Raw genomic sequence first — 25,204 nt, forward strand, 5'->3', positions numbered from 1 at the left:
TCCACCTCCCTCTCTGCAAAAGCTTCTTTTTCACTTGCACTAAAACAGCAGAAAATAAACCAAGAAAAAAAAATAGAGCGTGGAGGAAGGAAGAAGGGTTGCCCTTCTGTGAAATTGGCAAAAACACAGGTTTTCACTTTACAAGCAAAACCTTATCTCCAGCTTCTAGCCAGTCACTTCTTATGCATTACCACACACCCTTGCTTACAGCATGATACATGCGCATAGTGATTCAATACGAAGCACTTAATCTATTTTCTGTTCTCATATTGGGTTCGATTCTGTGAACGGTAGCACAACTTCACTGTTTAGAGAGTTTAATCCCACAAAGGTCTGGGCAGCAGCAGCAAAGTGGAGATTAAAGGTGTCCAGTCCCATACTGAACTGCTTGGCTGCATCTCCGATTATTTCAGCTGCAAAGTGATATGCCAGGCTGCATGGGCATTGCAATGACCTCTGTCTCACTGTGCTGCCAAGTCAACATCAAACACAAATGTTATTTACACAAGCCAGCTGTAATCCCTCTCCAGCTAAGTTATTTATCCCTAAGCCTAAACTACTTTATAATGTCACCACAACCTGTTAAATAATCGCCATCCCAGAAGTACACTTGTTATACTTGAAAGCCCATCTGGAGTGCTGCAAGCTGTCCTGCTCACCCACGTTCGGAGAAAATCAGTGTAGAACACAGGCAGAGAAGGACAACTAGGATGACCCGGACAAATGAGAACCTGACAAAAGGGTATAAGGATGGAATTTATCCGGCCTAACTTTTGGTATCTAAAAGTTAAGGTACTTTTACTGAGCTAGGCACCATTGGCTTCTTTGTAGTCTAAGAAAAAGTCCAGCACCTCCAGAACATCATCCATCACAGCTGGCTTCAATATTTGTCCTAGAGAGGGAAAAATCACCCTCAAAGAGCCTCTCTTTCTCTCTCCACTGACTATTAAGATGACCAAAACAAACAAACATGAGGGCAGAGCAAACTATCCTGGAGGAACCTGCAACGTGGAGGCATGGAAAGCATACACTGTCTCTAGGGAGGGAGAATCAGGCTAGACCAACGCTGGTGTAAGAACCAAGGGGACTAAGCTGGCCACAGTTAATCCATGGTTGGAAATGAAAAGTTGAAGTCTAAGATTCTGCAACAGGAGGAGAGAGGGGCAAAAAAAGATGCTATTTCCAAGGGGAAGGCTGGTAAGTTTGTGAAGGGTTTATGACAGGGTCTTGGTGATATCTGTTCTGTATTTATAAAGCACTCTAGGTTGAAACCGAGAAAACATACATGTGCCACAGAGGAGAAACACTCCCTCCTCACAGCTCCAAATATTACAGAGAGCGTTTCAGGACATGCTGTATTGCTGGCAGTGAAAGTGTGCAGCTTATTGACTTGAATTGCATCTCTACTAGGTGTGTGTCAGTTGGCTTATCTCAAGCTTTTGCATAAGTGGTCACATTAACACCCCAGCACCCAAATTTCCACAAGCCTACAGCATCTACCAGAGCCAAGAGACTCCAGGTCTACAGAGTTGGACAACCATTTTCCCCGTTAACATCGAAAGGTGGCTGATCTGAAACTGCTGGCTGCGAGACTACCAAAACATATTGAATAAAAACGTCTGCCAGCTATGCTGCCAAGCTATAGTGAGAATAAATTTGAATAATAAAAGCTGGAATAAGAAGATGCGTTAGAGAATGCATTGCTATAGTACTTTCCTAAGCTTCAATTTAAAGGCTCAGTTCTACAGCTAATGCAGCCGTAAGGGACATTAGCCTAATTTTTGTTGGGAGAACTTGTCAGCACTGCAGTATTTAAGACAGACGCTAAGGACTTGTTTTATCTCAAAGACAGATCACAAAGAAGGAAAATAATTGTGCCACACATGGTTCACAGAAGAATAAATCCACGTTCTCCCTGGGCCTAATCATGGAGTGCTTTTTTATAATAACATGTGCGCGAGCAGCCTCTGATCTTACCAGGTGTGCAGCACCCACGCTGCAGCTGAGACCAGATCCAAACGCACAGTGCTGTGCATGGGAACCTTGTATGATTTCAGGGCTATGTGAAGAAAACTCATGGTGGAAATGGAGAATTGGCTTTGCCTTCTCAGGGATTCAAGCAGGAGGTTGAAATCAAAATTGCCTGGCCTGATTTGTAGAGATACTCCATGGTGAGTCAGCAGAGAGTGAAGAAAAGAGAAGCTGTACCCTACGTTTTCAGAAAAACAGCTTGCATGATCCTGCTCCCCCCATATTCCCCTTAACTATTTTGGTATCGATCATGATGGAGTTGTTCAGTGATAAAAACTGCAAGTTCCTCAATGTATTCTAGCGCGCCACCCCTGGCACACACTCACTTTGGGTGAGCAAGGCTGCTCCCATCCCCTTTCTCCCTCCCACTTCCTCATCAGCTCACTGTCTTCAGCCAGAAGCTAAACCTTGGCCTTTGCTCTTCAGCATCCTGACAGCAAATGTGGCCCTGACAACAGATATCTTCCCCCCACGAGCCACCCTCAACATCCAGGCCTGAATGTGATCCTCCAGCTGTACAGCACCACTGAACAGGAGCCTTTTTAAAGAACTAAAATGCACAAAAGCTATATTCCCACAAACCCGTAGCTTGCCCGGGTACCTTAATACCACCATGGCTTCATGCTTTCCCTGTGCCAGCCTCAGATCTGTACATGCAAGTCTAAAATAATAATGTTGGTGCTGTGGCATAAATGCCAGCCTAAGACATGTAGCTTCCCCAAGTGCAAAGTTGAAAATCCCTTTTTATTTGCAGTTGTTATGCTGAAGCAACAGAAGTACGACCTTGCCCTGGCTCTGGAATAGAAAATCTGCCTGCAAAGGAAGCCCTACAGCAGTGCGATACTGGACTGCAGATTCAAAGGCAGGATGGTGGCTCGGCTCTGCTAAGAAATCTGTGCTCACACTAGAACTAAATCATTACAATGGCCAGCAATGTCCCTCGGGAAGGAAATCCTCTCAAAGATAAATCAATAACTCAGTGTAATTTTAGCACGCAGCCAGGAGAATTTACATTGCCAGTAAGGCTGACAGCTCCACCACGGAGACAGAGCTACAGCATCATCAAATGGCCATAAAGTGGTCCCCGGAGCTCAAGCTCAGGCTCTCCGTAATAATTGCAATGCCAGGAGCCTCAGGAGGAGGCCTGGCCTCCAGGGACCTGGGACTTGTAGGGATCCAGAACAAAACAGCAGCCGGCAAGGATGCGATGCGGCAGAACTGCCTCGCAGTGAACCAACCTTGCCCTCGAGCTGGCTGCACCTCCGCAGCCACGGGCCGAGTCGGCAAACACGCTCGAGTCTTACCCAGTAATAAGCACACAAAGACGAAGTGCGAGTTAAAACAGACATGGATCACCGGAATACAGGGGAAGCGCCACAGTCTTCCACCTCTCGCTGGGGCTACAGCAGTTCCCACCAGCCAAGCCATCAGCAAAATAAGGCAACAGTGATATGCTGCAGAACATACTATGATTAATGAGACTGCAATTTATGTAATTATATTAACGCAAAGTACACTTGGACCAATAAGCTCAAGGAAACTAATGACACCTTCCAGCTGTGGTTCAACATTGAGCAGTAACTCTAGCAAAAAAAATAAATAAATAAAATAAAGGTCCCTAATTATTCAGTAGTTCTCCTCACAGATTCTCAGGGTCAGCCTGGAGGAGAAGGTGGCCTGAATTATATTTTCGTTTTCAGAACATCAACAGAATTGTTAACTAAGTTCCAACAGCAAGGTCGAAGCCTGCCCATAGTTATGTATGCTGTCCCCCTCCCAACTGCTGGCTTGCACAAGCGCTGGTCCTGCTGTAACCAGGAAGAGCTCAGCCTGGGAGCGTCCTCCATTTGTATGTTTAAAATAGCAGTACTCTGTCATAGTCCTCTGAGAGACGTGGTACCAGCGTCTTTCTGACGTCCTTATTCTCTGGTAGATAGGAATTTCCCAGAATACGTAAAGAACAATAACTAATTCCTTAGAAGCTAAAACTGGCCTCCATAAGGCAAAGAACGTTTTCTCTTAAGTGTCTAGGAACTGAGGCTTCCTGAAAATAAGCCTTACAAGCAAACACCTCAATCCACCTGGCAGCAATCTACTGTATCCCCAAGCCACGTACATCTTGTATATCGTTGTAACCAAACCAGCTTGCTTACATCCCACCCCAAACGAGGCAACTGGGCTGACACCAGCGCTCAGCTTTTGAGGCTTCTCAGCCCAGGGGGACGTGGAGCCAGTGCTGCTAATACACGGAGACCTTGGGAAGAGGCTCCCAGCAAGCAGGTCAAACAGCAAACGTGTACACACCTGCCTCCATAGACCTGGAGCGGGGCAGTTCACACCACACTGCTTCTTAGGATCCCGAAGCATACGCACTCGGCACTCCTTACACAGCTAGCTTAGGTTGCTGCTTTTTCTCCCTTCATGTTTTTAGGGTCTCCAGCACAAGCTGCCACGTCTGTGCACGCATGCAGCCTTTTGTCCTGGTGTAAAATCCACTTGGAGTAACGGATGCATTTTGGAGCCCCTGGGCTGTCGCACACATGGTGTGGCCAAACCGTGAAATCCTCCTGCCGCCAGCCCACACACGAATGTGGCACTGGTCCATGTTTGTGTCACTCCTCACACTCTTCCTCAGTCCCATCCTGTTCTCAGACGTGCCCATACTACATAAATGATGACACACTGAGTGCCTACATCTGCAAATCCAAATTTGCAGTAACTTCAGATGTGGCTTGTGTTTCCACACTATTTCATTGAGACTCCAGAATTTGCCCCTCCTTTTTCTAAAAGACCCTGGCATGCCAACATCTATCAGCAGAGCTGCTCAGTGTTGGGGTTCATAGCAGCGCTGATCCAAAGAGCTGGAGAGGCACTGCAAACACCCCAAGCAGAGCCTGGCCATCCCGTCATGTTCCTACGATGCAGAACTCCTACAGGAAGCTGCCTAAGAAGCCACAGCAGAACCATCTGTGATGACAACACAAGACAGGACACCCCACAAGCATAGCTCCGCATCCAATATAAAACCAAAATCAAACCCAACTAGAAAACCTGAAACGAACAGTCACATATCATCCCAGCTCTTAGGATGCTAACCTGCCAACAAACCACAGAACAGCTGTAGCCCCTGTTCTTATGGATGCTCAGCACAAGATGTTCAGTGCCTTAGGACTGCACTCGTGGGTTAGGAACAGGCAAAGCTCTCCAAGTAGCTTCCAGGCTCAGCAGCAGCAGCATCCTACAAGAGGGAACATGCAAAAAGTCAACCTAGTGATGATCAGGAAGACATATATAAAGTAATTTGTCACGCAGCAATTTGTGTGCACTCAAATGTTCTGCAATACAATTAGAAATCAATAGCAAGAAGCAGAAGCCCTCAACCACACAGTAAAATATAAAGAACACTTGTAACATTGATTTTAAAAGAGCCTAAGAGAAGACAGTTGCAGAGGAACCTGAGAAAGCAAAGCAAAATGCCTGAATTGGAGCATTTTTTTTTCCTTCTTAAAAAGACATTAATAATGGATTTTCAATGCAAGAAGAAAAACTGAAACCCACACCAAATTCTCCTGGTAATAACAGCTTTCTGCAAAGCCCAACTATTAATGTAACAAGGATGTCCATCAATCAAGCACAAAGAAAGTACTTTCTGAGCTAAAAAAAGGAGCAAGCAAACATCTGCTTTTTTGTAACTTAAATTTTGCCCTTAAATGCAAGGAATATGATAAATTATTGGAAGGCTGAGCTTGAGCCATTTTTCTTCCATCCTGGACAACTAAATGCTGAGCATAGGGGTACAGGTACACAAACATCTTGCCACAGTGATTTGTGCCTGGCAGGAAACGGGAGAAGCAAGCAGAGTTTTATTTGTAGACTGAGCAACGCTTGAAAAATCCCCGTGTCCTTCTCAGCACCCACACCACAGCGAGCTCCCAACAACAAACAAGCGGCAACGCACACAGCAAGGTGACGGCGGGCGGCAATCTGAACAAGTCTTTGAGCCAGGGGTTTTAGCAGCTACCTTTTACAATTAAGGAAGTTCTTGTAAACTCTTTTCCACCTTCAGCCATCCTAAACCTGTCTAAGACTCTGCTTACACGCTGAAGTGATACTAGGGTAGGATTAAAAGGAATAAAAGCTTGCTCCAAGATGACAGTTGTATCCCTCCTTGTTATAGCTCTCCTTTTCCAGTTTCCTCATGCTCCCTGCAGGCAGTTACAGCTATTAGGAGAATTTTTGTTGCCTGCATTTCGCAGTGCTCTCATCTCTGGGTCCATCCTCTCGGATGAGCGCTGCCTGACTGCAGTGTTAGGAGCAAACCTGAGAACTGCGGGATTTCCACCAAAAAACCCCAGCCAGCAAAGAAAGTAATCGGGGTGCCATTATGCCTCCAATACTTGCTCTTTCTTTAAGCAGACTAGGTGAAAACAGTGCTGGAGATAACGAAGAGAACTTACAGATTCAACCAGAAGAAGCTGCAGGCATCACTGCATCTAAGTCTTAATATATTCTGAAGAGTGACACTATAAAATGACATTATGGAAGTCTGTATTTACTGTCTCTCCATGCTTTCTGTATCCACAGTGCCGTGTTACATTTAATAACAGTTCTTCACCCCAGCTGCTGGTGTTGCAAATCCTGCTTGACACCTGACAAACTAACTGTTGGGGTTAACCCCCACCACAAATACGTACATCTTCGCCCAGTTTAAAGCTTTGGTAGCAGGCACAGGGATAAACGATTAAAACAATCCTGCTTAGGCAATGCACGGGAAGGAACAGACCCTCTTGTTTCTCGGGTGTGTTGGCTCCACAGGGCTAATTGCAATACAAGAGGAGAAATGTATTTTTGTCCCTACTCAGCAAGTTGAACTGCCACAGACAAGAAATAGAGCTGTTGGTAAGAAGCTACGTTTACACACAGACACTTTTCAGAACAGAATCACACTGTGAGAACGGCAGAAGCATCGCTATCGTGCCTGCCACAGTACCAGGAGCGCCGGCATCCGCAGACCAGCACAGGAGGATGCTGGCTTACACCACAGCCTCCACCCGAGAGCACCTGCCGCACGATGGGGTGGCACAGCGTGCTCCGTGTAACGCTCTCCGTGCACATCAGGGGACAGAAATGGCAAGTTGTTGATGCCCACCTCCATATTCTGATCCTGTAGCAGCGGTAAACCCGGAGAAGAGCCACGTGCAGCTCTGAAGTTACCACAGATTTGTGCCAACTGGTGATCAAAATGAAAAACCCTCCGGCAGGGTACCTGGCACAGCCTACACCTTCCCCCTTTCAGAAGGGCTGAAAACCCTTCCCTTTCAGGGCTTGCCCCTAGTTCAGTTACCATTGCCACATACACTTCAACAACCCCGTATTTGTCTTTTAGACCAACCGTTCTTGAAGTGTGGTCTTTAGCAAGTATCTTGTCTTGACTGTGTAGTCTTCCTCATAGTCATGCTCTATAAGAGGATCATCTTTGCAATCAGGCTAATAGGCTGTACACGGGCAGTGTCTTGGGTTGTGGCTGGATACTTTACAAATATAAAGATGCTACCATCCCAACCTTGTCCGCACCACCTGCACTGCAGAGCAGCCAGAAGAGGTCATTCAACTCAGTCATCTTCAGAAAAAACACAGATCAGTAAAGGCAGACAGATATCTAATTTTCTAGCTAGTATAGAAGAGCGGGACAGTGAAAAAAAACAATATAGGCGGTTCGACCTAATCTGAGGAACTTTATCAGAGTGGATGTAGAACACATACAATCCCTTCTTGCAGAGCAGTAGAATTAACACCTCTGACCAACACAGGTCGATTTGGAAGAGCCTTGGCTTTTCCTCCTCTTCTGCTGGCCAGCCAGACTTTGGCTTTCTCGACAGGTAGCAGAGGGTGAGGTACAAGCTCTCCCTCATCTGCAGCCTCACTCTGCTCCTCTTCCAGGACAAGTTCCTGCCACTTAAGGATGTACTTAAGGTTTGAAAAAGGGTGCCTGAAGAGATCAAAGTGGGTGAAAGTTGGCACAAGATGATAAAACAGGGCTCAGCAAGAGAGAAGTGAAAAGCCTCTTGCCTTATATTTCAGGAAAGGCTCTGGCCCCACAGGGCGGCTTCACTCCAGCCTTCTCCTGGCTCCAGCCCTGTTGTGCCCCACATCTCCCCAACAGCTGGTCTCAGGCATCAGATTTTGCTGCTTCTCTTTAGAGAGGTCTCTAGTGACTCTTCCCATGCTTATTTCATTCAGGTTTCAGCTGATGCTAGCAAGATGTTAGTCAGCATCACCACCAGAAGCTGGAGTTCTCTGTGGAGCTCAGCATGAGATCCTCTATCTTAGAAAAGGTACTGTCATATAGACTCACAGAACAGCTGCAGTTGGAAGGGACCTTTGGAGATCATGTAGTCCAGCCCCCTGCTCAAAGCAGGGGCAACTTGAGCAGGTAGCCCAGGACCAGTAGAATTTTGAATATCTCCAAGGATGGAGACTCCACAATCTCTCCAGGCAACTTGTTCCAGAGCTCAGGCACCCTCACAGTGAAAGTTTTTTCTGCTGTTTAAAGAAAGTTTCTTGCATTTCAGTTTGTGCCCATTGCCTCTTGTCCTATCACAGGGCACTACTGAGAAGAGTCTGGCCCTGTACTCTTCACACCCTCCCATCCGGTATTCATACACATTGATAAGATCCCCTTGAACCTTCTCTTCTCCAGGCTGAACAAGCCCAGCTCTCAAGCTCTCCTCATATGAGAGATGCTCCAGGCCCTTAATCATCTTTGTGGCCCTTCACTGGGCCCACCCCAGTAGCTCCATGTCTCTCTTGTTCTGGGGAGCCCAGCACTGGACCTAGCACTCCAGTTGAGTCTCACCAGGGCTGAGCAGAGGGGAAGGATCGCCTCCCTCTACCTGCTGGAGGTGCTCTTCCTAGTGCAGTCCAGCATGATGTTGGCCTTCTTTGCCACAAGGGTACATTGCTGGCTTATGGTCAACCCACTGTCTGCCAGGACCCCCAGGGCCTTCTTCTCTGCAAAGCTGCTCTCCAGTCAGCTGATCCCCAGCCTGTACAGGTGCATGCAGTTATTCCTCCCCAGGGGCAGGACTTTGCACCTCCCTTTACTGAACTTCAGGAGGTTCCTCTCTGCCCATTTCTCCAGCCTGTCAAGGTCCTTCTGAATGGCAGCGTAACCATCTGGTGTATCAACCACTCCTCCCCGTTTTTGTATCATGTAGTCTGTAAATATCAAGCCTTCATAATTTGCACCTCATTAGAGCTCTAGTTAATCAAGATACAGAGAGGTCTAACCATTTCTGCATGTTATCAAGCACAGAACAGCGAGGTAACTAATTAGTAGTAACTTGGTTAGCAGGATAAATGGTATTATAATTAATGAAGATCAGGTGGGCTTTGTTCCAAATAAGCAAAGCAGCAAATTATATCAAAATATACATGCATCTTAAAATACAATCCTGAAGACAACTTAAAGGATAATTTAAAGCTGCTTTCAGAAACATCACCAGACACAAATGGAAAGGTTTCACTTGGGTCAAATGACAAATCCTAAAAATAAAACCTGGTCTGGGGTTAAAATGTAATTGTTGATTAGATCTATTTATTCACACCCTGCAGTGATGGTGGAGACATGCAGCTTAATGTTTTCTCTTTTACTTTGCAGGAACATAGGCACATTCCTCTTATTGCCATTGCTGCTTGCAAGGTCTTTACAACCCTGGGAGATCTCTAGCAGAAGAACAGAAGAAATACCAAGTGACAGACTGCATACATTAATTCGGTATTCAGATAACATCCTGTTGCAAGTGAATGACCCAAGCAAAACTTCTTGCAGTCTTAAGTAGTATGCAGAAAATCAGGAGAGAGAAACAAGAATATCTGAATTTAAGTAAGGTATTTTGAACGAGAAATGTTATCCTTAATTAGAATTTCCAACACTACCATGCTTAATCCTTCCAAAAACGTAAGCACATAATAAAAAATTAAACTTGAATATAGGTTTGGTAAGAGTTCTTGCAATAAATGGGAATTAGCTTCACAAAATGTCAAAACAGACCCAAAGAGACTACATTTCTTTTCCAAGCTTATACCGGTAGAGTAGAGCTGGAAAAACAGATATATATATATATATATTTTTTTTTTTTATCTCAGAAGCTTCCTTGAGGTGCTAAAGGAAGCTGTTTTAGAAAAGTGGAGACATTTGTTTCAGTGAGCATTTGAGTAAGAATAAATGCAAAACAAGCTTCTAGACCTCAAGAAACATCAAATAGTTGTTTTAATTTACATCACAGACAAATTCATTGTTGATTCTAAAACGAACGGAGGGCAGAGATCAGAGAAAATATCTCACTAAATCAGGACGGCATGATGGATATGCAGAGTTTTCCTCAGAGGAGCAAGGTGCTTTTTATCCAGAATGGAGGAAGTAGAGCAGGTGACTCTGAAAAGCTTTTGTGGAAAAAGAGGCTCTGTTGCTAGTTTGACCCTATAAATAGATTTATGGAAAAATTTTAAAAAATAGCTACAGCCACATCTGAACAGAAACACTAATTGCAGCCATGAATTGTGAAGGACCAGGATAAAGCATTCCTTGCAGAAGCTACTTGATTGCATGCTGACTGCCTGAGAAAAATCTAATTTTGTGCTCACCCATTTAACTAAAATCAGTTTCTTAGAAATTTTAATAAGCAGAGTCTTAGTGCACGTACTGCCCATGTGGGAGAGAACAGCAAGGAACAGTTAGAGCAAGACCACGGGGAAAACACTGCTTCCTAATTATGAAAAAGATACATCATGAAACTATGTTTCAGTGATATAAACGATCTAGACTGAACTCCAGAGAAAAGAGAGAGTTTAGCTCCAAGAGCTACGCGTTTTTGTGACAACTCTCAAACACACAACCAGGACCAAAACCACAAACTCTTGGACCATGCGGCCACAAATACGTCTTGGAAAAAAGGGTTCAGAAATGATCCTTCTGGCCCTAGGCTGCAGCTTACTAAAGTTGTTTGGGGGCTAAACAATCCTTCTGCTCTGAGAAATGTTTAATCAAGGCAGGCAATCTGGATGCAGAGTCCATGGTGCTAGAGAGAATAATTCGAAAAGGATTGGAAAGACAGTGCTTCCCCCCAGGGACAGGACGGACCACCTGCCTTAATCAGCGCCAACCTTGGTGAGCAAATTAGATAAAGTACAACAGAGCAGTCTGAAGACACAATTCCTGGATTGTATCAATAGGTCAGGGATTCATTTGTCCAATTATGTAATACAATTGAAAGTGGAAAAAACAGCTCTGCAGGAAGGCGTTCTCTCCATGGCTAACTGCCAACCTCTGCAGGAGAGCGCACAGCTAAACACAGCGCAGAAGCAAACACAGACCCATGTCACACAAGGGCCAGAGATCCATAGCACAGACCTTTACGTTCCCACACCAGGAAAACAATTGCTCTGGGATCCTTACATTGCCAAAGGAGAGAGAAGGACCTCCCCAAAAGGTGACCGAGAGGAGCTGAAACTCAATAGCAGAAAGGAGGCCCAACCTGCAGCTCAGACCTCAGCAGTTCATGAACATATATGGAATTGCATCTTCCTCCAGCAACACCCCCCTTCGTCCTCTGAGGCCATTCTCAGCAGGAAAGCAAGAACTGGAGCCTAATGAAAGCTCACCGAAGAGGATCGGCCCCAGAGTCCAATCCCAAAGCTCCTCTCACCAGTAGCAGTCTTTCCACCAACTGACTGCAACAGGCGCTGGTAGATTCACTTGATCCCCAGCATCTGTGATCCCGCTCTGGTGGGAATTCAATACTTTCATGGACATGGAAGCAATATCCAGGATTTCATAGGGATGGAGGTCCATCTGCAGCTAAGCAAGCATGCACTGGGATGCCTGGAAAGCTTTTCCCATGAAACAAGACCATGAGATTGAAGAGGGGAGGTGGTTGCTCTGATTATATTTGATCAAACCTTCAAAACTGCTTAAATTACTCTGGAACCCAATTTACACTTTTTAGAAACATTCTTCCATAATATCTGATTGAAATGTTGGAACCAAGATCCTGGAGTGACTTGTTTGTTCTGGTAGCAGGAGGGGAGATACTCAAACTGGAAATTCAAGATCACCAAGGTTGGATACACTCCCAAAATGAGCTGGGAAGGTGCAGAACCTCACATGCTCTCCTCCCATCATACAGGCAGGAGAGCACTCACCACCAGGACTAACATGCCAACCACAGGTCCTCATCTTTGCAGTATATCTCAAGCTAGTCAATCTGAACTCTGTAGTACAATCGCATGCGTTCCAGGAGGGAAAACATTTTTCTTCCAAAGCACCATTACAAGCTTGAAATAAGTGTGCAGATTGTTAGATAAAGGCAGAGATAAAAATAGGCCAGTTAAATACCTCTTCTTTAATGAGGTTCATCCTTCTAAACAGTCACGCAAAGGTTATTAACGTTATTACAGAAAATATTGTATGCTTGCACATAAAAACCATGACAAGACATTCCTAATCACCCAGCACACATTTAAGAACCTCTCAGCAGCTCACATGCTCACAGCATCCCTGGCTTGGAAGAAACAAGATAAAAGAGAGGTACGAGCAATCTCCCTTGGAAACAGTCGCTCTTCTAAGGGTTTTTTGTTGTTTTTTTTTTTTCACTCCAAACAATGTAAATTTAACAATGTGAATGATATCTACTCCTTACATCTATTGCAATACAGCTAATATACTTATTCTCTTAGCTAAGATTAAACTTGCATTATAACAACACCAGTCAGAGCATCATTAAAGCTAATTTTGAAAATATTTTGAAAAACGCAGCCCAACTTCCTGAAGTCATACAAAAAAACCCCACTTCATTCTAAAACACCTCCATTATCTGGTTTATAAATGTTTCAGACTAACACATAACACACTGCAAGGGTAAGGGAATAATACAAGTAGCTAGCAGGAATCATATGGCCTGTCTTATGCAAAAATAGATCATTACCTACTTATTTCAGTTATGTCCAATGTCTGAAACCACTGCCATGTGTAACGAATGCTTATCTAGGCTAATGAGAAGTATAATGAGTTTTTGATTGTACACATATTATTATGGAAGACCCTGTGTAATCAACATTTTTAACGAAACCAGTAACATCATGTCCAGTAAGGGACAGTCAACAGTATTCCCCCCCCGTGACGCACTGAAAGCCCATCTCGGCTCCTCCCGGTTCCAGAACTGAACAATCCAAGAGGTAAATCCAGAGTTCTTCTGATTAAAAGCCGCTAATGCTTCCATTGCCAGCCGATACTGACAATCTTTGAAGCGCCAGAAAACAATGGAAGTTTTGCCCAAGTTTAAAAGAAAGAAAAGAGGACAAAACAACCAAAAGGAAGGGCCCCAGAATTTGGCTCGCAATTTACTTCACAAATGATAAACTTGACATGATCACTAGCACGGACACGTTGGCAAAAACGGCGGCTGCAAAACTTTGCAGCTCACAGGGAAGCAGATAAGAAACGCAGGCAAACAAACATGCTGAGCCATTACAGGTATCTGATGGAGCTGAACGTGATCCAGTTGAGCAGCAGTGTCCCTGCCTGTCCTGCACTACTGCGCTTACATAGACCCAGAGGAGCTTAGGCTGAGAATGGACCTAGCAACCAACCACTGGAATTCTGCTTAACCAGACTTTGCTAAAACATTATTAAATGTAATGACACAAAACGCTCAATTTCTGCCCACTTTCCAGGAGAGATCTAATACGCCAGGAGCTATACAGTTCTGAGGTCTCACATTATTAAAGTTTTAAAAATACATATAGCATTTACAATGCATGATGAAAAAACTAATCAAAACTGCACAACTACACTTGTCAAATTAGAGAAGCAGAGTGTCTTATATTGTGGGATCTTGGAATTTTTTTAAATATGTGTATTCAGTTTCTAGCCTCTACAGTTCAGTTATTTGCTATGGTTTCCCGTTTCTTGGTATGAGTCCAAGAGGTTCTGCTGGAGCTCTGGTCTCTTCTGGAAAAGGTCAGTATGGTGCGTAAGTTCCTGGGGTCCAGGGACATTGATGCCTGTTGTTTCAACTGTACGTGTCTGAGGCTGTGACACTCCCAGCATCGCCTCCATCAGTGGCCGCATTGGCACCTCATCGGGAGCCTGAAAGCTGCCCCCGGTTTGCGCGACACATAGCAGGCGACCAGCAGCCTCCGTACAGAGACATGTGCCGAACAGACGGGAAACCACTCTGATCACCATGCAAAACCGTGTGCCCCTGTCTGCATGTTAAAGGGACGGGTTGACAAGGACCAGGTGCGCATCCCTGTTGGGCGCCCTTTGACTTCCCAGCTCAGGGAACCTGCCAGCAAAGAAATCAAACCAAGCAAGCAAGCAGATAACTACGAATTAGGCTGCAGACAGAAAATATCATTGACTCCCTTCATCCGCACAGCAAGACCAGAGTGAAAGACACTTTTACCAACAACATTTCCATGTCCAAAAGCTGGAGTGCCTCAAACACTACCTATTTAAATAGAAGTTTACATACCTCCTATCAACCTGCTGTCTAAGTGTCTCTCAAGCCCTCGTATCAACACAAGATAGGAAAACACTGTTATCCCTCCTATGTGGATCAGGATTAAGGCATTGACAATCTATTTTATGATTCTGTGCTACAAGGCATCACATCAGAGCCAGAAGCATCGCACGGAGTTTCAGTCCTGACACTTTTGCCAGAAAAAGCTCCTCCTCTTTTAACGTGAGGAAGTATTAAGCATCAGCCCAAAAGAAGCTAGCATTAGGGAGAGGTAACAGGTTCTTTCTTTAAAAACCTGGAAAAGTAGCATTTCATCTAGTATAAATGAGGTTTTTAAAATTCCATTTGCTTTCACTGTCCATGCAAATCTGTGGTGATCTGATGAGATGGATACAACTTTATTTCCCGGATTGTGCACACTCAGCATTGCAAAAACAAACATACCCTTGTGGTTTAACAACGACCCTCTCCATCACTGGAGATATTCAAAAGCCATCTGGACAGGGTCCTGGGCAACTTGCTCTAGGTGACCCTGCTTGAGCAAGGAGCCAGAGTAGATGATCTCTAAAGGTCCCTTCCAACCTCAACTGTTCTGTGATTCTGTGAGGGAGATCATTCACCTTGTAAGATTAAGATGAGAAGACAAGGAAGGAAAATGAAGATCAGGAAGCTGTGAGAAGAGAGCATGAAGATGCGCAGTAATAAACAGGAGGAAAGACATGAGAGACATTTAAGAGATCAAGAGCTTCACATGATAGAGGTCAGATGAAGAAACAAGCAGAGAGCAAGCTACTAGTGGCCATAACCCCAACTCTCCTTCTCCAAGCATTGAACATTTGCAATTGCTCTCGAGACTGTCTGGGGCTTTCATATCTGCTGTAATCAGCCTGAAGCACTCCTTGTTGCTGACCATAACAGATAATGATAATTCTAGAGTCAAAATTTTTTCTCTCTGCAGAGAGGTAACATGTTCTTTTTTAAAAAACCTAGAAAAGAAGCATTTCATCTAGCATAAATGAGGTTTTTAAAATTCCATTTGCCTTCGCTGTTCATGCAAATCTGTGGTGATCTGACAAAACTATTTCCTGGATTGCGCACGTCTAGCTTTGCAAAAATGAGCGTACCCTTGTGGTTTAACGATGTATTTCATGGACCTCTATTGCCAGGGCTGACATAAATATTTCAGAGACCTGCACACAACTGTTTTAGAGTTAGGTCTGGGTCACCAAGAAGCCACAGATTCAGCACATTCATTAATTCAGCCCAGCAATTAGAAAGAGGGGGCTAACCTCCAGACATCCTGGTGAGCGGCACAAGCAAGACACCCACCCACCAGCTGTAATAAAATCCCCACAGGCACACCACACCAGCCAGTCTTGTGTCCACCAAACTGGCTGTGAGACAGGCCCTGACACAGGTGGTCTTAGCCAAAAGGAGGCCTTTTGGGCCAGGAGGAGAATGACATGGAGAGTGGCAGTGGAGCTCCCGCCATTACCTTCTCCTCCACTTTCGAAACCTCTTCTTCACAGGTTAGAGCAGCACTGGCTCACTTGGCCACCTAGATCTCTTCAGAGATATACAGACTGACAACTGAACTGGACTGAGTTATTCCCTATCCTCAGTCTTGCTCTTTCTAGCAAAAATCACAGGAAGTCTTTCAAAATCAGCTTTGGAAATGATCTTCGCAATGTGAATGCATTCTTTCCAAACTGCTTCTGTATGTGTAAAACCTTGCCCATGGAGCAAATGAGACAACAGCAGACACGAGACAAGATGAACAGCTAAGATAGCTACCAACAGAGAAAGCAGACTGAGGACCCTTGGAAGTTGTGGCCAAGGATAGTTAAATGCTAAGCAACGTATCATCAGCTCCCTGCTCAACTTAAGATGGTTTCATCTTTACAGAAGTAGCAACAACAGCATGCTCCCATCAACTTCTCCCTTGCAGCATGAGCAACAGTGGCAGTCACGGCCTTCCGTTTTTTCTTTTTAACTGCAATATAATTAGGCACTTAGGAAAATGACTCTGAACAGCACAAAAGCTATAGAGTAACTGCAATTATCAGCATGGCACTCTGCAAGCCAGAAGTTTAACCACAGCTCAAAGTACAAGCCAAACTAGCTCCTGTAACACATGCTGTATCCGGCCAAACACTGAGACATGCTATTCCAACCCGTGAGAGAGATTCAGTGCTGCAAGATTTCAGTCACAAATAGAAGATTTTGCTCCATTTCTCTGGTCTGTAGGCAGCTGCTCTGTGCCAAAGGAAGCCTTTCTGTGCCCCCATGCTAGTTTGTCCCAGTTGGAAAGTATGCATAGTAGAGTGTAGATATTTTGTGCAGACAAGGCTTCTTTGGTCCATCTGGATTTGGAAACCGGACACGTTAGTTCCCAATTTTAAGCTGGCAGCTGAGAAACCTGTCAGCTAGTTTTCGCAGCTTAAGGAGTATAAAAGCGCTGTTGTCACGGAGGTGGACAGAGCCCGTCTGCAGAGGTGCCGTACAGCCTGGGCTCCCTGCAGTGCTGGTCACAGCTAATGAGGAAAACACGATTAACTAGCTTTTTTCTTTCCCAATTAAATACAGGCCTCTTCTGCTTCCTAGGAAGCAACAGGAGAATTATGCAGCTCTCTAGAAACTCCAGGGAGAGGAACAGTCAAAGAAGAAAGAGGTGGACTAAGAACGTCAACCTGTTAGTGAACGTAGAAAGAGCAGAGATGACAAAGCAGCGAACCACTGAAACCAGCCCTAAAAGATCTCAACTCTGCTTCGCAAGGTCCCCGCGCTGGGGACTGCAACAGGCAGGGCAGGGAAGCAGCATTACACGCTCCTGCTACCCTTCTACTCTTCCCTAGGCACTCCTCCCACTTGCCATGGTCAGGGCAAGACACTGGACTAGATGGGCCTTTTGGATAAACCAGCATGGTCATTCTTAAACTCTTACATTAAGTTTCTGGGCTTTTAGGATGTCTAATAATTTGCTTCTCTTTTTCTTTCTTTTTCTTGTTCTTCACAGCAACGTATCCCCAAAGGAGCAATTTCTGATCTGAATGTCAGACAGAAAATCTGCTGGTCAATAATGTGATTAGAGCTAGCCGATTTTCAGTCATCATGAGGAATGTCTCCTACCCTCTGGTAAAAGAAACAGAGGGAACCAAAGCGCCCAAGTGATGAAGAAAGATAATTCTCCTAGAACGAAGCATTAACATGCTCTGGGGTGTTATGTGGCAAGATAAGGCAGACTTGAGGTCATCTGAAAATGTGCAAGCAACGCTTTTATATTTTGACAGCCTTGGCAAATCCAAAGAAAACTGTGTCCATTTGAAACAGAAGACCAGAACATCCATGAGTGCAGTAATCTCAAGGTCAGACTCCGTCATCACAGCCATCCAAACAATCACAAAGAGCATGAGCATTTAAGTCCCCAACTCGGTGTTTCCCCAGCTCTTCAGTATCAACACCATCCAATGCCTCCACTCCTCTCTGCCATCCCAAAGACTAAGGACTGATTGATCTTTGATTGCATAACTGACAGGCAAAGACTGACATGAAAAGCAATAGGGTGTTCTTGTGTTGCGATAGCATCACCTCTACACACTATGAAAGGATTAACTTTAAGAAACAACAAAAACAAGACACCTCAGATATGTTTCTCCAGAGAGCTTTCAACTCACGAAAGTACTACCATATGGTAAAAGTGAATTTAGAATGGAAAAACAATTAGAGAAAGCACCACTTCAAAAAATTCTGCACCGGTGATGGAACATGGTTTTCTGACCATGGTGGGAGAAATGACCTGATAACGGGCATAAACATCCATTCGGAGAAAGATGCAGTCCTGCTCCTTAAAACACATGTAGCCTGCAAGTTCCTATAGATGCCAACCAAAAACACAGAGAGAAAAATACTGCAGATGTCTTCATCATTTCCTCAGATGATACAAAAACAAACAAAACAGGAAAAAAAAGAGAAAATGGGAAACTTTCCAAAGTGCACATATCCTCTACATCTAATCCAGCAGTGCCTGGTGCATTATTTAATGCTAACTGAGAAAAAAGAAATCCCTAACAAAGTGTTAAAGTATTGTGGAGTTTCACAGACCTTTCCACAGCCCCTGTCAGCCTCCTGGCTGGCTGGCAGAAAAGACAGCTGATCACCGGGCTTCCAGATTACATGCAGCAGCACTCTTAGGGTACCTGTCTCTCTGCGTTTGCATCCAGCTGCCTTATGCAGCTTGAAGCGTGCACAAAGCACAAGGAAGAACTTGATCAAAATACAGCTCATATTTTAGGCAGTGGTGGAACAACTGTACAAAGCAGCATTACCGTATACAACGGCAATTGAATTTTTTGGAAGGATTTGACAGACTACTGGCTGATAATACTGCTGCAGTCTCAGTGGAAATCTGGTTTGATGCAATTAGTGGCAATGAACTGAAAAACAGCAGAATAAAAACTGGAAATACATATATAAAATATGAGCAACTGTGGAACTGATGCAAGCCTAGAAGTCCTGTGTGGAGCTCAGAAAAGAAATAAGACAAATTGTAGGGTGAGGGAAACATAATTCTGAATTCCCGTCTACTATTTAAAATTGAGGAGCCAGCTTCTGAATCAAGACATTCGCTTCCCCAGCAGAGACTGGCACAGTTTGTTACACAGATGCAACGGAAAACAGTGTAAAGGCATCCCAGGGAGCCAGGCAGTAGGAGGCAAACCTCTGCACATTTTTGGAAGATCTGCAACTCTGCTTGCAGTTTACTGTTGCCTGAATGTGTTGACCGTAGACCAGTCAGCTCAGCCAGAACTTTGCTCTGAGAAAAGCTGCAAGCAGGTAAAAGAGCATCAGAGTACAAGATGCAAAGCAATTAGATTAGTTACGCTGCCAACATGCATTTCTCCATTAAACGATGGAAACGCACGGCCCTCACATAGCCAGCGCGAGAGGAACGCCAGCTGACAGCCAAACAGGCTGCTTTGCTCTCCCAGCAGGACGCACCGTAGACTCCCTCCCCAGCCCAGACCCGTATTAGCACAGGGGCAAAAACATCAAGGCCAGGGGTCATAGTGAAGGGATGGTGGAGGCTGCAGGTTCCCCCATCTTGCTTTGGGTAATAACAGGCTAAAAATGTGGGTCATGCAGCCCATGCTCATGGTTTGGCTTCAGAGAAACCTGCAGGAGAGGAAAAATGGGCCAGCGGGGAGAGGCCGGGGAAGACCCCCCTTTCTCAGATTTTCTAACCAAATCCCCCACACACCTGAAATCCGTACTGACTAGACTACGAGGCAAGCCACCATTTAAGCCTTTTACAAGAGGAATTTGAAATCCTTTCCTTACAGCATGCTGCTAATGCTGACAAGCTCGCCACTTCCACAAGCCCTTTACTGCATGTGCCTAATGTGGAATTGCTGCAAAAATGAAGCAGAACAAAATGCCCAAGCAACAAAGTTACTTCTAAACAAAAAAGGCAATGACATTTATAATAACTGCAAGTATATATATACATATTTTTTGCTTCAGTAAAGGTGGTGGGGATCTGACAGTCTGGATACTGAGTAGGGACACAACACAACTTCTATACATAATGGTACAAAAGTGGAATATAAATATATACTGCAGCTTTGTGAAGGTTAGGAGCTTTTGCAAGACATTTACGTTATAGAAAGATTTACATTTGGGAAAGTCATTCTACTATATCTGGCTGAAATTTCATGACAAACGGATCCCACAATTATTCTTCAGATAATAATAGTGAGCACTGACAGAGTTCTTTTAAATTCAGAGCACTTTATAAAAATTATTTACTACTTAGTTCACCCTTCTGAAGTGGGAAGGTATTATACCTTCACATGCACGTGGTCACCAGAGCACAAACGGATTAAATACCTTGTCCAAGACCACAGAGGCAGGCTTACTGATCCTCCCAGCTACTGAAATGTGTGTGCATCCGTGTCTATGTTTAAATGGGCTTATCCTCTTCAGAGCCCTTCCTAGAGCATGGAGTTTAGCAGCAAAGCCAACTCGTTCAGTTGGTGTCATCTCATCATGCATGTCCCAGGTCAAACCCTGGGTAACAACTGCACTGCAGAATCAGGGAGAGACCACCCTGAGCGTGGGGGAGAAGAGAGCACCCAGCTTTCTTCCAAAGACTGCAGGAGGAGCTAGAGCCAGTTTCCCCCGGAAGTGCTTCTTTCCGAAACCTGCTCTAGAGCTTGGAAGCAGACTAAACATACAGTGCATAGTGAAAACGCTCTTCTCTTGGGCTGTTTGAGACATCTGTGCCCATAAGTGCCAAGAGGCTATTCCAAAAAACATGCAAGATAATTAACAAAAGTTCAGCCATTCTAATCAAACACATTAACCCCCCCCCCAAAGGCAATAGACTTTTTGTGGGATGTAGAGCTTTAGGTTTGAAAAATAAAAACTGGACTTCATACAGCTAGGGATTAGAAAGTCCATTGGTAAAAGACTGTGTAGTGTTAACATTGACAATTCTGGATCAGATTGCCACTAAGCGTCCCACCAACTGACACTGAAGACCTGAGATACTGCACGCCAACAAACGTTACAAAATCTGTCTCTCGACAAGTGCACAAAAAGAGAAAGGTCTTCTGAGCTAGTGACAGAGACACATTATCACCTACAATTTGACTGGCAGTCCTGCTCCAGTGAACTGAAAGCACTTTAACAACCATTCCTGTTGCCACCTGGTTTGGTGAAGGTCTCATTTCCCTGTATTGGGTTACTGCTCTGTACTTCTTTATCTGAACACCAACAAAAGCATACACTGTCATGGGAACAAACAGGTATTTTTAGTTTCTGCAAGGCTTCTGTCAGCGGTGTCAGATGTGGTTTCAGAGGGACACTATAATTAGTCAGCAGCAGGTTACCTGGATGGAGAGTTTGCCATTGATGTGTTGGGTAAAACACTTCTAAGTCTTCAGGATCAGCTTCATCTTCTGTTACTGGCTCTTTCCCGCTGTCATCTTTTATGTCGCTCTCTTCTATTTTCGTAAGGGCAAACTCCTTTTGGATAGAAGAGATTCAGCTCATTAGCAATTGCATCTGAGTAATTTAATGCCGGCTGAGAATACAAAATTTTTCCCTCGCCAGCAGATTTTTTTTTTGACATCCGAGATTCTTTCCACATGGTTAAATTTAGATTTAAAGTATATTAAAGGTTAAACATGCATAACTAGCATGACATTTGTGCTGAACAAAGCAGTGCAGCTTATTTCCTATTCCAGTGGAGGCTGCAGGCTTTAAACAAGCTTTTGCAGAGCCTCACCTATATTACACTTAGAGCCAGTAGCCCTATTATTAGGCTTGTGTAACATTGTAAGACCCTGTTTTCCCTTGCCTAAAAGTATGTCAAAATTTAAACTTTTTTAGCTGAAATTTTCCACACTAGTCTCTTCTGCCTCGAGCGGTTTTTTTCTTAAGTGTACTTATTTTAGGGCTTGGAGTAAATTTAAGCTAAAATAGTTCAGCTATTTCCAAAATAGGACACAGGGAAAACACATTGTTTTGCCCACATTATAAAAATCTTCGCATCCTTTTCTTTACGCATTCTGGCGCCTCGAAGTCTTTTAAAACAATGAGGCAGCGCTCTAATCGCCACCCACGCTATAATCGCTGCGTGCGAATACCAGAGAGGCAGCAGCAGAACGGATAAAACTAACGGTGTGACATTAAACAAAGGAAAAACAAGGATGAGATGCAGGAAAAAATTCCTTGCTCCTAGTGAAACCTCTTTGCTCACTAAAAAGTCTCCCTGGGGAGCTGATGGGAGTCGCTTAAAACCACAATGGACAAAACTATTGGGAGTATGTAAAAAGTAACAATCTCGTACCGGGAGAAGACCATTAGTTGGGTGGGAACCAGAAGGTCTTTCCTATTTTGGCTTTCACAGAAACAGATAAGCTGGTCCAGGCTAACAGCCCAGACAGTTCAGGTCCTGCTGTAGGTAACATTATCAGCTTCCGATAGTGCCAAGAAAGCAACCGCTGAACCATTTCAAATAACCAGCCAAGAGGGAAAGACTATTCCTAACTTTTGGCAATTTTAGTAAGAGCTATAGCTCAGAACACAAAGTCTTTCAATAGTAATCTTTAGAATATTTTCAAAGGCCAAAAAAAGAAGTCAATTAAGAGCTTAACTGAAAGTTTTAGGCCATGTTCTGCCTTCGCTTCTTCCAACAACTTCACTGGAAAAAAATGCATGCGTATTTACCGGCAGAATCTGGCTGCTTTGCATTTTAATATCTCTTAGCCAGTCGAGGAGAGTGTTTTTGAGCAAGCGAAATGTCAGCCTGGGCAAAACATGCACGATTAGGAACAATATGATAACACATTAAGATGCTTGACAAAGCTATAGAATGTTTTTATTTTATATGTTAATAGGAAACAAAATTTCCAAAATACATAAAAAAAAAAAGGAAGGAAGAAGCAGCTTAACTCCTATTTTCGCTTAGTACATTAGAGGCTTGAAATTGTTAAAATTACAACAAATGGTTAAAGCTCAGTCATGCTCATAAACACAAAAAGGCAGGTTCTACTGATGAAAATCAATGTTAACATTTCCTGAGCCAAGACTCAACAGGACTAAAATAAATGAGTCAGAGCAGTTATTACTTAGTTATTACTTATTTGCGCTGTTATATTATTATCCAAGAGGGACTTAACGATACAGTCCATTGTAAATTTACCCACACGCCTCCGAGTAATATATCTGTTGAAACACATAACGGAGACGGCTGGTGTTTACAGCCGCCGTTCGAGAGAAGCACTGTGGTCTGTGTTCTGTAAGGGGTAAAAGGATGCGACTTGCTTCATTTAAATGTTGTTTCCGCTGCTTGGCCCACAGTCGCTTTGCAATACCCCATTTCCATTAGCAGACTCGATACCGTTGCCCATTTTCACCACTACGGAATTGCTAATGATACACAAACTCTTCTTCGTTTATGCAGAAAGCCACAAACCGCATCGTTAAGCAGAACCCTTTCTTGGTTTTGTTTTCATAATTAAAACAGTAGAAAGAAAGATGGATTTTTTTTTTTTTTAAAAGCAAAACAACAAAAATTTCCTTAAAGGCAAAAAGACTCCCTGGCTTATTATTCTGAAATCAACTGCAATAAACTGAACAGCCTCAACAGGGATGGTCCGAGACCATCTGCAGTCCGTTTCCAGTAGGGGAAGGATTTGGCTGCCACAAAGCCTGAAAGGCCGGTGTATGCGGAGGGCAAGAGAAGGTGGGGATCTGAGAGCTACCTACCTACCGAACTCCTCCCTTGCCTCTTTCCCAACTATGCTGTGATGCTGCCTGCCAGTTTGGGCACACGTCACTGGGTGCCTGTCCCAGCCCTTGTTTTCAAGCTTCTTCCTGCAACTGAGATGATCGCGCCCAATTTCCAGCCCCGCTTCGCCCCCAAAGACAGATTATAACATCACTGCATGAATCCAGGGGGGTCCTAGGCGCTGGCCTACAGTGCTCATACCTGAGCAAATAAAAGGGACCAAATAAAGTAAGTAGCACAGCCCAGGGTTGTACGAACAGGACAGCAAGCAGCAATGCAAAGGCAGGAGGGTCCTGGGACACGGGGGGCCAGTAACCCCCTAAGCCAGCATTGCTGTGGAAGCCCCTGTTATAAGCCATGGCATAAATTAAACAAAACTGCACTGCTACAGAGAGTCTTTTTTTCCCTCCCCCCCCCCCCAGGTCCTTGAGGAAGCTTTTAAGAAATGCTAATGTAGCGGGGCCTGGCACCTGGCGCTCAGAAGGAAATTCCAGTTTTGCACGCCTGCACAAGTGCAGAGGGCAGGCGGCGCCCACTCGCTTCAACGGCGGCTTGAAAAAAAATCGCACTGCAAGTAGCAAAACGCAGGCACGTGGGATTCGAGGGCCCAAGAGGGTGCTTTCTGGAGCCTGGGTCTACGTGACTCACTCGTGGTGACTCAACGGAGGCACAGCAAGAAGCATAATCGAGGCCATCTCTTTCCCTCCTCTTGCCACTAGACCACATAATTAGTTTTGCCTCTTGCCACGGGGGAGCACGCTACTACTCAAAATAGAAAAGGTGACACCTAACGAACAAGAGCGCTGGCTGGGTTACGCTGTTCCTTCTGCAAACCCTTTGGATGCAATATTTTCCAGATTTCCTGGGATTAGGCAAATAGTCTTAAGAAACAAGCCCTTCTGAAATGTTGTTCTTGAGAACCCACTCTTGAAGAGCGCAGAGGTGATTTATCACTTGGTATAATGGCATTACAGAAGGATTAGGCAAGGTTGTCACCCCCCCAGAGAGAGGTGACAGGTTTAAGTGGCTGAAGGGCCCTGGAGGGGTGAGGATCACTGCTGGAGCAGCCCAAACTTACGGGAACTCTGTCACTTAAGCTTGACCAGGAAAACACTGCAGAGACCACCAAAACCAGCAGGTTGACTTTAGCAGCCGTGGAGAGGAGAGCAGAGCAGTGAGACATTGCCATCAGCCTGAAAGGCAAAGGAAAACAAAACCAACAACGTTTTAGTACAAGTTTTCCCAGTTTTCTGCATCCTTTATGCTACATTTTTCAACACAGCACAAGTTTAGGGGTACAATACAGCAGGACACAGAATATCTGTGTGTTAGTTCACTGGTTTCATCAGAAGGG

The 25,204-nt window shown here is 44.5% G+C and overlaps 1 protein-coding gene across 3 annotated transcripts in view; it reads right to left on the reverse strand.

Annotated features, from left to right (window-relative positions):
• SIL1 (SIL1 nucleotide exchange factor) overlaps positions 1 to 25,204 on the reverse strand; it is a 115,367-nt gene that overhangs the window by 57,924 nt on the left and 32,239 nt on the right. For all 3 annotated transcript variants that reach the window (XM_067304787.1, XM_067304786.1, XM_013946929.2), the window contains exons 2-3: positions 24,929 to 25,043; positions 21,446 to 21,581 (exon numbers count right to left, since the gene is read on the reverse strand). In XM_067304787.1, coding sequence (XP_067160888.1) covers positions 21,446 to 21,581; positions 24,929 to 25,039 — 247 coding nt within the window. In that variant the 5' untranslated portion in view covers positions 25,040 to 25,043. The remainder of the gene's footprint in view (positions 1 to 21,445; positions 21,582 to 24,928; positions 25,044 to 25,204) is intronic.

This window comes from Apteryx mantelli, chromosome 14 (genome assembly GCF_036417845.1).
Source record: "Apteryx mantelli isolate bAptMan1 chromosome 14, bAptMan1.hap1, whole genome shotgun sequence".
NCBI lineage: Eukaryota > Metazoa > Chordata > Aves > Apterygiformes > Apterygidae > Apteryx > Apteryx mantelli.